The sequence below is a fragment of the Hyposmocoma kahamanoa genome, unplaced genomic scaffold (genome assembly GCF_003589595.1).
Source record: "Hyposmocoma kahamanoa isolate Upper Pololo Valley unplaced genomic scaffold, ASM358959v1 117, whole genome shotgun sequence".
In the NCBI taxonomy this organism is placed as follows: domain Eukaryota; kingdom Metazoa; phylum Arthropoda; class Insecta; order Lepidoptera; family Cosmopterigidae; genus Hyposmocoma; species Hyposmocoma kahamanoa.
In genome coordinates, this window is record NW_020653397.1 from 1,357,121 (window position 1) to 1,369,839 (window position 12,719).

General features: G+C 37.6%; 2 protein-coding genes across 2 annotated transcripts in view; both read right to left on the reverse strand.

Moving 5' to 3' along the window:
• Positions 1–3,491: 3,491 nt before the first annotated feature.
• On the reverse strand, positions 3,492–7,891 carry LOC113239941 (mitochondrial GTPase 1). The gene is made up of 3 exons (XM_026477109.1): positions 7,182–7,891; positions 4,771–4,958; positions 3,492–4,091 (listed from the first exon to the last, which is right to left on the reverse strand). The coding sequence occupies exons 1-3, from the start codon at positions 7,792–7,794 to the stop codon at positions 3,882–3,884; spliced, it is 1,011 nt and encodes a 336-aa protein (XP_026332894.1). The 5' UTR covers positions 7,795–7,891; the 3' UTR covers positions 3,492–3,881.
• A 2,034-nt stretch (positions 7,892–9,925) lies between these two features.
• The window catches only part of LOC113239910 (nuclear export mediator factor NEMF), a 108,175-nt gene continuing 105,381 nt past the window's right edge, over positions 9,926–12,719 (reverse strand). The window contains exon 12 of the mRNA XM_026477072.1: positions 9,926–10,018. Within this exon, the coding sequence (XP_026332857.1) occupies positions 9,926–10,018 (93 nt within the window). The remainder of the gene's footprint in view (positions 10,019–12,719) is intronic.

Sequence of the window (12,719 nt, forward strand, 5' to 3'; positions counted from 1 at the left end):
TATATCAGTTTGTTCTATAATTCATGCTAAATATTACTTCAAAAGATATTTCTAAACATAGAATATGAGCCTGCGAAAGTATATTTTTCCAATTTTTCGCAATTTTTCCGGAGAAATTACCACTAATTGAAATTTTTCGGAAAATTACCCAACAGTAATAACAACGTACATATTAATAAATAATAAACATTATCTAACATCTTGTCAATAACTACATACGTATTATTATATTAATAAATAGCAACCGGAAATGAAGTAGTTAATTTGGCTAAACTAAACAATAGCGTGGTAATTTTGTTTCACAAATCCTGGAACTTATCGGAACTTTGTATGTGGGATATTCATGGTTGTGCACGATGTTGTATACTTATTACCATTACGCACAAGTGAATTCAAAAACTATTTTTAATAGTTAACCTTAACTGCGACTGATGTGCCATTTCGTTGAACTGGTTTATGTCTTCCCGTTATCAGGTACTTAAGGATCCCCCACTTCAAATTTGTATAGGTGCTAATATAATACCAAGATAACTTCAGCTTTCACGCCGTCGCGTCGTCGAGCCATGGAGAATATTTTTTAACCCTTAATTGGTCGCGCCAAAAAAAAGTTACGCAATAGGTCGTGTGGGGTGTGCAACACCCTAAATTAGAATCGTGAAGTAAAATACGACATATCTTACGGAATTTCGTCTACATAAATAGTCGCGTGGGGTGTTATGCACCCCAAACACGCTCTCTAAGCACAACTTTACTCAGTCGAGCGCAGATTACGAATGAATTGTAAACTACAATCCGTTTTACGAAGCTAGCCATAAGACAGGTGCGTAAGTTCAAATTTTAAAAACTTATGAGCCCAGAAACCTGCGTTGGGGTGTAAAGCACCCCACGCGTACTATCAAGGGTTAAAAATAATTATCTATGTAATAAGAGTTCGAGCTTACAATTTGTTAATCTATGGAACCATCGAGGAAACATTTAATTTATTCGTTTATACGAACATATACATTTTACAGAAGACTATGTCCCGCCAAACTTAATAATTAACTAGGTACAGGGTCAAGCGTACGTCAAGCTTGACACTTAAAACTTAAATCCAACTCTATGCCGCTTACAATAAGAACGGTCTAAATTACAAAGTGTCAAACTTGAAGTGCTCCTGACTGACTGACTACAATAACAATTATAATAATACTTATACATAAAAATGCACTTTTATACTTACAGTAACGAAATAATTTATCTAATTTTTTTTTAAACAATTTCATTCATTACATAAAGATAAGATAAAGTTTTTTTTTCTAAGATATAGTTTTTGATTCATTAGAGCCTTTTTAACTTTTATAATTTGCTTTCTACTATGTAGGGCTTTCTTTTGAAAACCCCATTATCATTAAACAGGGTTAATTGTAAAATGCTACGAACTTTGCAGGACTATAATACCATCATCATAAACAACTTTTGTTCGCAGGTTTATTTTAACAGTAAACCTGTTTATACGAGGTACTACATATGTATTTAGCCTCTGTGTTCAAACATTTGTTATTCGATTTGAAGTGGGAAATTAAATGTTGAATAGGGTTTGTTAAGTTTTATTATAGTATTGAATTCCAATGCAGTATAAATAATTTTTGAAGGGGCGTATTGTAAATAACTTTGTTTGTTTTATAAGTGGGATCATTATTAGCTATTAGAATTAATAGAACTGTTTATAAAAATAACGATTTATTATATTCAATAAATTCTTTGTTACCATTACGATTTTTTTTTTCACACATAAACCTTTATAATTTATGATCCAAGTATTGGATCGGCGCCCCCGTCTAATTGGTATCGTCACTTTGGCAGAGTGCTCTCTGTTGAAACTGCGATCATCGCGCCTTTTGTGGCAAATGAACTCGAATATAAATCCGAATCAGTTCTAGACGACATTCTGATGTTCGTCGGGCACGTACTTGTACTCCACGGGTATTTGATTCTTAACACCCCAGAGGGACTGTCATCCGAAACCGATTTCCAGGAACTAACACGTCACTGCCTGTGCATTCGCTGCCATTAAAAGGAATAAGGTAACTGCCACTTGATGCCTGTGCTGTTTTAAGGTTCAATACTGTGCACGTGGTTTTACTGTTTGTATTTCTTTCGCAAATAGAAAATCCGTATGATGTGCTGATTTAGGCAGAATTGTTGTAGTTGACGTACAACGGCTGACAATAACAGTGTCTGCGTCATACGCCTTGATGCTCGAGAACAATTCGCCTGATAGTCCATCGCAGGTCCAACTCGAACATTCCGTCGTAAGGAGTTATGTCGGCTGTCGGTGTGATAACAAGAGTACGATGTTCCCTGGTTGTAACAAGCATTTTGCCATTTTGTTAAGCAAAAATCCATTCATGCCGTGTGGATTTTGGACATTATATCTATTGGATAGCAGTCGTTGGCTATTTCGAGCAACCATCTATATTGTTGCATCGAGAGAACGAGCATGGCGATGTACTCACGTGGGTTCATAGCGAATTCCGAAATTTACTCTCTTGGTATAAAATGTGCTGCAGAGCGTTGAGCCTCTTCACTAGAACATGCTTATATTCTATTTCTTCTACATCTATTAAATTATGTTATCCATTTAAGTTTAAATAGTGCTCAATGCGCTTTTAGTTTTTGTAATTGTTCTGAAAAATTTGCATCCCGTTGTGTTTGTTCAATGTTTGTTTGACGTTTTCGCATAAATTTGACGATGACGGTAAATTTTTGAATGTTTTTTGACGTCAATTTGACTGCTTATGACTTTACTGATTTTCTGTCGAAAAGATTGCAATCGTAATACCAAAATTAATATAACACCAATTTCCTAAAGAGAAATGATGGCTTATTCCCATTTGTCACCAATGGCAACAATAGAGATATATTTATCCCATTTGTCACCACCTGGTAACATATGGGTTTTTTTCCCATTTGTCCACCTGGTAACATATATGATTTTTTTTCTCACTTGTCGCTAGTAGAAGTCGCCACTGGCAACAACTCAAATTTTTTATCTCGTTTTTCATCACCTGGTAACATATCTATGGGTTTCTTTCCCTTTTGTCGCCAGTGGGAACAAAGCCAGTGGTGACAACCCGAAATGCTGACTACAATCATCCGCAACTTATGAGGCAAGGTACGTACAGATTCGAGGCCCTGCTGTAGTGCCAAAATGCTAAGATACTCTGACACCGACGCATAAAGATAATGTTGGGTTATTCATTGTTAATTTTCATAGAGCAATTTTAGGTAAAAAGGTGGAGCCTCAATCTCAGTTATACTTTCAAATTAGTAGTAGTTTGGGCATGACGTCAGCATCTATTGATTGACCCTTACGACACAACGGTACCTGTGGTGTGAAAATGTGAAAGGAAACAATACGTTTTGTACAAAAATAATTGTTTAATTAGCATATATTTACATTGACAATTATTTCAAGTTTATATGCTTACGTACATTGTGACATTTGTATTTCATTTATTTTAGCTTATTCATTACTTGCAATAATTTAAAGATTCAGTTATAGATAATGTCACTAGGATGGATTGTCTCAGATAAAAACTTAACGATAAATCTTCAGTAATCTAATCAATCACGAAGAGATATGGCAGGTGTGGTCATGAGGTTAGTACTTAGAACATGTGAGCATTAAGTACATTGTAGGTACCAAGAATGATCCTTGGAGAACACACTATATCTTAAAATTAAATGTAAGCCAAAACAGACACTAAAACAAAACGGTTCATTGGAAACAACAAAAGTTATATGCGAAAACTCCCACATAGATCCAATTTAATTAAACTATGAATGTTTTTTCTATTTCGATATGGTAGACAATATCAAAGGCTTTCTAATAGTTTTTACAATAGCACATTTACTTTCTCTCTTGTTGCATGGTTCCCGGATTCTAATAAATCAATGTCCAAGAATGTCTTTCCCAGGTCTCCAGTGCGGAACGCTTTAATCATCATTCTGGCAGTCTCTAGAAGATCCGGGACATCTCGCATTGAGTTGTCGTAGTCGCGGGTTCTTCGTATCCTATTGAATTTAATTGCTCCTGATATTAGTACCTGAAATAAGAAATTTCAAGAAATATAATGGAAAGCAACAGCCCAGGATGTAGGTATTTATAGGTAACAGAAAATGTAAACATTGACGAGTGACTTATAATAAATACACACGGCCAAAATACAGAGAAAGGAATAATAATTAGAAGTCGAAATGATGAGCTTTCGGCATCAATGTTCATGTCGTCAGTGGAACAAATTTGTTCTTTTAAGTTTCGCAACATAACGCTTAAATTCCTTAGGCTAAGTTCAAATGACATAAATTTAACGCGCGGTCTCAAATCGTATATATTACATAGTCTTCATATGTTGATGTGAGGTATCGCTGCGGTCAGAGGTAATACTTCAATACGCGCGTCACCGCTTGATCTATTAGCTTGTTCAGTATTATAGGCGCTCACAGTATACCTGTTCAGACGATCGTGGGTTAGCGTTCACTGTCTGCGTCCTGTTCAATACTTCCGCCATCTGAACGTTCCAACGAGTGTCTACGCGCGACATTGACTTTTGTTTAGTGCAATCGCACCCAACGTTAAGCGACGATATTACGCATTAAGTGTTACGCACAAGGCACACACTAGACCAATGGTTACTATTTATTATAATAGCCACAAACTGTGGTTTAAAACTATTATCGAATTTACAAGACGAGTTCGATAGATGGAAGAGACCCACCACTTACTTTGTTAATATCATCACAAGGTTTCTCTAGTCCCATGTAGTCGACATATCTGAAGTGATTGTGCTTGTTTAGCCAAAACAGCAGGTAGTCAGCAATGGTTTCTTCACCGACGAGATGGTCCTGCAAGGAGGCGCACAGGGCCAACTTTAAACCGGCCTCTATATCGCTTACTTTCGGTTCTAAAATACCTGAAATTTAATAACATGTTGATTGTATTTATACAAGAATAAAACAATAATAATCTGGTTTTCGTTTATAGGGACATGTATACTGGTAGCATTCCTTGTAAATCATCAATTTAGAATTTTAAGTAAAGACTCGAACTTCTTAGTTACAGGCTCTTATCACTGCCACGTCGTTATGCATGAAGATTAATTTGATTATATGATTTGCTGCACTTACTTTGTATGTTAATAAAAATAAAAGTTATAATATTTTTGATGAATGTTGAAATTGTATAACAAAATATATACAGGCTATGTTTTTGATATTTTTATATTATTTCTATATAAAGTATGTACCTACCTACGAGAATAGATAAGTTTACAAACAATGTGAAGTGGGTTGTTCATATTTTAGATTCCCGCCTCTCCCGAATATTTAAATGGGAGAGATTACATTCTATGACAGAGGCAGCCTGGGTCAGGGACTCAGGTTAAAAAATCGACGTACAATACATGCCGTATCAAGTAGGACCGCCTTCTGCATTTGTTCTGAAAGCGACACGCCACAGAAATTCAACCGCCTCAAGCTGCTAACGATGCTGACTAGAATTAACCAGTTTGTGGACAAAAGAATTGGGATTATTCAGTGGAGGCCACATCCCACATGTCGGTGAACTCGTGCGCCAGATGGAGATGCTTCAGACGTTACTTGGTTTTGGCTTTCACGAGGTCCTCGTCATGCGGGATGGTAACGTCCACAACGAAATTCCCTCGACTGCTATCAATTCAATATCATAATATTAGGCATATTCGCAAGATATAGAATATTCTCAAACAAAACTTGCTGTTCTATGAGGGCTATTGTTTGGTGTGGTGTTAAGATATCACGCCAAGTTTTGTTGCATTCCATAAACACTTAAAATGAAAACCCTGTAGAGGGTTTTCATTGTTGGTAAGTAATTACCCGAATTGACTGAATCAATTTGGGCATCTTGTTGGAGTAACTTGAGCAGCTAGCAGTAGAAAGACGGAAAACAGAGCTAACAATGAATTTCTCCAAAACTAAAGCTTATTACAAATAGACATAAACACATGGATGAATAATTATGTCTATCTAGCGTAAAGTCTTCAACACATGCATCCTATCAGTGCTCACATACGGGTGCTAAACATGGAGCTTGACTAAGTCTCTCAGCCAAAGACTAAAGGTGTACCAACAAGGGATGGAGAGAAGCATGTTACACACCAAGCTGAGAGACAAATGGAGACAAGGTGACAGATGTGTCAAAGAAAATCAAAAGACTGAAGTGGCACTGGTGCGGAAACACAGTAAGATCAACAAAAGAAAAGTGGTCAAAAATGTGACACATTGGTAACCAAGAAGAAGAGCACTCCTAGAATACGATTAGCACGTCATTGCCGGGAAGTTCCTTTCGTGCACCAAGGGAACGTCGAAAGAAAAAAGTCAGAAGACTGAGACAAAATTATTTACACCAGATGAAACAGAAAGAGTAAAGTGCCGCTTCAAGAGAAGTTTTATTTTTATTTTTTATAACACCAAGTGACGGGACGAACAAGTCGTGCGCCTAATGGTAAGCGACATGCCTGTCCATAACAGTTGCACTGCCACTCAGAGCTTTAAATCGTAAAGATCTGAGGGGCACTGCCATTGCGCCCGTCACCCTGAGACATAAGTTGGCAAGGCGGCAGAAGTAGGTAAGGTGGCAGTACTTCCCTGGACAAATTCTTTCACAAGGAGCTCTACTGCTACTAAACAGCAGGTGCTTAGTAAAGTAGCAAAAAAGACCAGATGATGGTTGCTCCTTTACTTCCCATTCTATTATATTTATTAAATATATATAGAGATGGAAAGAGGTATAGAGGTAGGCCAACAAGAAGGTGGGAAGACGATCTGCCCCAAGAATTGTTGCTTCTGGAGATATATGTAGGAGGCCTATGTCAGAGGACAACCTGATTAGAACCAAAACCGATGCTGATGTTAGGATTAAGAATTATTACTGTTAGAAGTAAGCATTAGGTTAAACTTAGAATTAATTAAGAAGTAATCAGCGTATAAAGGCTATTTTTATTTTTTTTAAGTCAAAGATATGCATATGGAATGGAAGGAATGCACTTTTAATGGTACACTGTTCCAGTCCTTAGGTGGCGGTATTTTCTTGGAGAACTCTTCACAAGGAGCTGTATTGCTGCTATATGCCATGTGGTGACCTCAATGAAGAAACTCACCTGGTGTATCCAACATAAATATGGTAGGATCATTAGCAATTCTCATCTTCTCATGTACACTCCTTGTAACACCAGCGACAGCTCCAACAGACAATGCATGAGCTGTACTGAGATTCTTTGATCTTAGCATATTAATCATTGATGATTTACCTACATTAGGTACTCCTATAATCATCACATTGTAATCTAACTCCTCCGCTCTATTATATCTATTTGAACCTTTTATTAAATCGACCATTAGTGGCTTCAATGTCTTAAGACCACGACAATGCTGGTCCTTTGCATTTGTAAATACAATGTTTTCGATGCTCTGTTCTGCTTTCAATTTATCTTTAATTTTCAATGTTAAAGATTTATTTATTAAGTCTTTCTTATTGAGAACTAGAATGTGGGGTTTAGCACCTGTTAATGTGTTAGTAAATATAGGATTTCTTCCTGTGAAGGGTATTCTAGCATCGTGAACTTCTATGACACAATCTACAGATTTTAGTTTTCTCTGCATCTGTTTTAAACCCTTGTTCATGTGACCTGGGAACCATCTGAGAAGATCTTTACTTACAAAAGGCAGTTTTTTACGAAAATTGTAAGCCGCGGCATCGAATTTTGCAGCCATTTCGGCGTAAAATATGTTTGTTTTGATTTCGAGGTTATGTTAAACAATATTCTTTCATATTGTATTATATAATGTATTGGCTTTATTATTTAAGAATAAACCTTGGATAGATCTCGTGCAGTTTGTCTATTTTAAAATTAATTTGGCACGAAAACGCGAAGAAAGCTAATTCACAACAAAACAAGATTATGACAGATGTCAGATGACATATATACTTTTTAATTTATTGGTTAATTTGACAACAAGGACATTATTTAAGATAAACCTGTTTCTCAAATAAATAAAAAAATTGTTTATAAGCAAACAAAAAATATTAAATAAATAGTTTTTAATGATCATAGGTTTCAAAGCTATGAACTACACTATAATTGTAAGTCAATGAACTACACACATCAAAAGTGTCTAGGGATCAAGTAAGTTTAAGAGTATTGCTGCAATTAGGGTTAATTATCATTGACTTACAATTAATTATATTAACTTTTTTGTATCGCTATTGATACTTTTTAGTGAGTTTTAACATTTAAATAAGTAATATTGTTTAAAATTCGATAATAAGAAGAAAATCGATTGTCAATGTGGTTTTGTATAAAAATGAGTTATAGCGTTTTGACAAAATCATTACAATATCTGCATCGGAACCGAAACAATTTACATTATTATGGAGAGACGACATCATTTAACCCGAGAAGTGATGATGCGAGCCGTCGGAATGTTGGAAGCTGGTTCCAGGCAACGTGCTGTGGCTTTCACTCTTAACACTACACAGAGCGTCATAAGTCGCCTCTGGACGGGCTATCGCATGACGGGCAGCGTGGCCGAGCGACATGGAGGACGATCTCGCATCACGACTCGCAGACAGGACCGGTATATCCAAAATACTGCTCGACGGAATCGTACCATGACCGCCATGATGTTGGTTACGAGGCTCCACAGCTCCTCAGGCTTGCTAATAAGCGATCAAACAATCCGAAATCGTTTACGTGAAGTGGGTCTGCGATCCCGAAGGCCGCTCAGAGTTCCACCTATTGCACCCTGCAATCGCAGGACCCGTTTACGATGGGCTCGCGAACACAGAAACTGGGAGGAAGAAGACTGGCGCTATGTGTGCTTTTCGGATGAATCCCGCTTCGGTATGAGACCGGATACAAGACGTACTCGAGTTTGGAGAACATCTGGACGTCATGAACGTTTGAGATATTGTCAGGAAGTTCATCCATATGGTGGGGGAACAATAATGATATGGGCCGGTATTTGGATCGGCGGAAGAACCGATCTCAATTGGGATCATGGGTAACCTCAATGCTCATGTTTACGCAGAGAGTATTGTTTCAGATGTTACCATCCCTTTGCGAGGCCAGTTGGGTGATTCATTTCAACTAATGCGTGACAACGCACGTCCACACACGGCTAGAGTCGTAACACGCATTCTTGCCGAAGCTCGTATCAACGTTCTGCCGTGGCCTGCTCAATCGCCAGACCTCAATCCAATTGAGCGCGCATGGGATATGCTTCAAAGAAGAGCTGTGCCGAGTATGCATACCGTACATACTCTACAACAATATTTTGACTTGTTACAAAACACATGGGCGGCCATTCCTCAAAGTGATTTTGATGAACTCATCTTAAGCATGCCAAATCGCTGTAATTGTGTGATTCGTGTTAATGGTGGAAATACAGATTATTAATTTTCTTATCTTTACAATAAAAATGAGCAAAATCATCATTTTCGCCATTTTTTTGTCATTTAATTGACGCCGTTAATTTGAGTTTTTTCCCACAATTTGCAAAAACATCAATTTTAGTTATTTTAATTAAATATAGGGGTAAGCGGTTAAATAAAACATAAGCATTAAAGTAAGAAGACGTCCTGGAAGACTGGATTTGGTAAATATTGCTTAAATAATTTTTATTTCAAAAATGTTCACTTGATCCCTAGACACTTTTGATGTGTGTATATGGGAAATCATAAATACAGCTGTAACCATTCCAAATGTTGCAAAAGTACCTGAATAGTCTTTATAAGAGACATAGTGGAGGTGCGTTTATGAAATAAAATCAATTAAAATAGCTTGAATAATATCAATTATCATTGTTCTAAGGGCGTATTTGTTCGCTACGAATTTCATCTCGCTCACGGAGTTCCCGTTGCCCCCGCGCAGCGACCACGTGCGTCAACTGTCATGTCGAAGTAGCACAGAACACTACTCATATGGCGAAGTACGCTCTGTTTAAATAGTTTTACATTTTAACTTAAATGAGAGTACCGGGCGCGTGGGCGAGGATGGCTTGACTTTGGTCTACGCGGAAGAATTCAAATGTTGTTGCTTAGTAAATCGAACTCAGATTCCCCACTAATGTACGTACGTGAAAGCGTGGTAACGAGGCGGTCGCCGCGCGAAATCTTTCGCGTCGTGTAAGTGGGTGCTTAGGTTCTAACCTTGGTTTATACTAAATCTATGGGTTCTACGCAATGATCTTATTTAATATAAAAAAAAGGATTCTACCCCGGTAAATGTTTTCTGACTTTCGTTTTGGTCTCTTTGGATGGGAATAGGAAATAAAAATAGAAGCGTCATTAATGACGTTTATATGAAAATATTTTATATATTAAATTACAATTCAATTTCTCTGAATATCGCAATCAAATAAATATTAATTATTGAAGAAGATAAGACTTAAAAATGTCTCAAACGTTTTTGTTGGAACCGGATATAATAGCGGCGGCGGAAAATGTTATGCCAGATATAAACAACGATTTAGTTTTAGCTAAAAATTTCCTGAAACGTCAGAGTGCTGCTACTGGAGATACACTGTAAGGACATTTTTAATCAATTTTAATCTGTAAGCTTAGAATAATAACGCATAGAATGATAGTTTCATATCAAACGAACTGTCACAAGTGAGGCAAAAATCAAATTCATGTAGGCTAGTTTTAGTAGTACGTTAATTTTCGGTTTTAGTGAATATTTATATAAAAATACAAGTTGAAACGCATTACTTCCTTGTGGAATGTGATGTTAGTATCTATTTTATGTTTGTCTGACGTATTTTTACATTCATTTACCGCACATTTCGTCATTTTTAGCTAAAATTCTGGAGCTGTTCGCGGTGCAAGTTGACCTTGAGTACTGAAGGCCCGCCCGCTCGTGTAGGCCCTTTGGGAGCGCTTCAATTTGCCTCACTTAGCGTGTGCGGGCTAGGTTTCGATGCGTTATTATTCTAAGTCTGTAAGTAAGTAGGTAAAATCTTCCGTTCCATCCAATTACAATCTTCGTCAATATTCTCTCTTAAGTTGTCATTTGCAAAAATCTTACTGTACTGACCAAAGTTAGTACTTATCTTTATCGTTTATCATAATTTAATAATGATATAATGTATATACAAGTTTGTTAAAAAAAATAATTTTGTGATGCCAGCGATGACCTACGGCTCTGTGATGTCGTAGGTTATATATGGGCCTATATGGGCCTCATAAAAAGCTCAAAGTCACTCAACGAGCTATAATAATAATAATAATACTTTTTTATTTCTCCACAAAATACAACAACAAATAAGAAGTACTTAAACAATCTTAGTAATTTTGTAGGAGCTGGTGCTTGCTATAGGCTTAACACCTGTGCTACAAGTCACCAGGCCCCAGCCCTTGCAAATGAAACACATGTCTAAGTATACATATACCAACCACAAATTATATGTATGAGAGAAAAAAAAATAAAAAATAAATAAGTTACGGTAACAGAAAAACCTTCGAGATAATAATTCTTCTATGTGTGCGCGCTGTGTGTGTGTGTGTGTGTATATACATATATGTGTGCGCGCGAGTGTGTTTGGGTGTGTGTGATTTGGGTACATGTGTGTGTGTGTGTGTGCATGTAAGTGTGTGTACCAGTAACGGATCATTAAGTTTGTGTCAAACTATTAGATGAAGCAACTTTTCCGTATCATCATAATTTAATTTTTGCAACCAGTTTGCCAACCTCTTTTTACATACGGAGCGAGCAATGCTCGGCATTTCTCTACGTGATCGAATCAGAAATGAGGAGATCCGTGGAAGAACGAAAGTGGCCGACGTAGCAGGATTAGCAAGTTAAAGTGGCAGTGGGCACAGCACATGGCTCGTAGAGCTGACGGCCGTTGGGGTTCTCGAATGGAGACCACGAATCGGAAGGCGTTCAATGGGATGGCCCCTTACTAGATGGACGGATGACCTGGTAAGGGCAGCGGGCAACCGATGGATGCGCGTCGTCTGACGGGCTAGTCTGGAAATCTTTGGGGGAGGCCTATGCAATGGCGGATTTGCAGTCTTGGCCGCCCTGGGCCCTAGGCCATGTAGTCAGTACCAGCCGCCCCTTTCTCTTTTCAGATTAAGGGGCGCACGCCAGTAAAGCGCCCAGCCGGCATGATTTTTTCCGACATCTTCAACATTTATCGTCATATTTCAGCCAACTTACACAAAACTTAAATAAATTATACACTTAAACCACCCTCATGAATTACTCTGTCTATTGGTGGAAACCGAATTAAAATACGTTAAGTAGTTTTTGAGTTTATCGCGATCAGCCAGATAGACGCGGTAGTGATAATATGTAGTGATGTAGTGATTATACATTACATCATAGATATTTAACATATATATATTTTATATATAAAATGCACGAAAGTGGTTTAGGAAGATTATTGTTACACGATGCGGTGCCGTGCGGCCCGCCATAATGTGCGCGAGCCTTTGGAATATGTAGGTACTTTGAGTTATTTCTTGTTGTCATCAGTGAATTTTTTGTCACGATTGGCCGCCCCTAAAATCTGGCCGCTTTAGGCCCGGACCTACTGGGCCTTAGGGCAAATCCGCCACTGGGCCTATGTTTAGCACTGGACGTCTTCCGCCTGATATGATGATGATGAGAGTACAAGTGTTCTAATGTTTT

Excerpts from the sequence above, each read along its gene's own strand:
- LOC113239941 (XM_026477109.1), bottom strand. The coding sequence starts at position 7,794 with ATGGCTGCAAAATTCGATGCCGCGGCTTACAATTTTCGTAAAAAACTG. Across the intron at positions 4,959-7,181 it reads ATTTATGTTGGATACACCAG|GTATTTTAGAACCGAAAGTA; the intron begins GTGAGTTTCTTC and ends ATTAAATTTCAG. Across the intron at positions 4,092-4,770 it reads CTTGTGATGATATTAACAAA|GTACTAATATCAGGAGCAAT; the intron begins GTAAGTGGTGGG and ends TTCTTATTTCAG.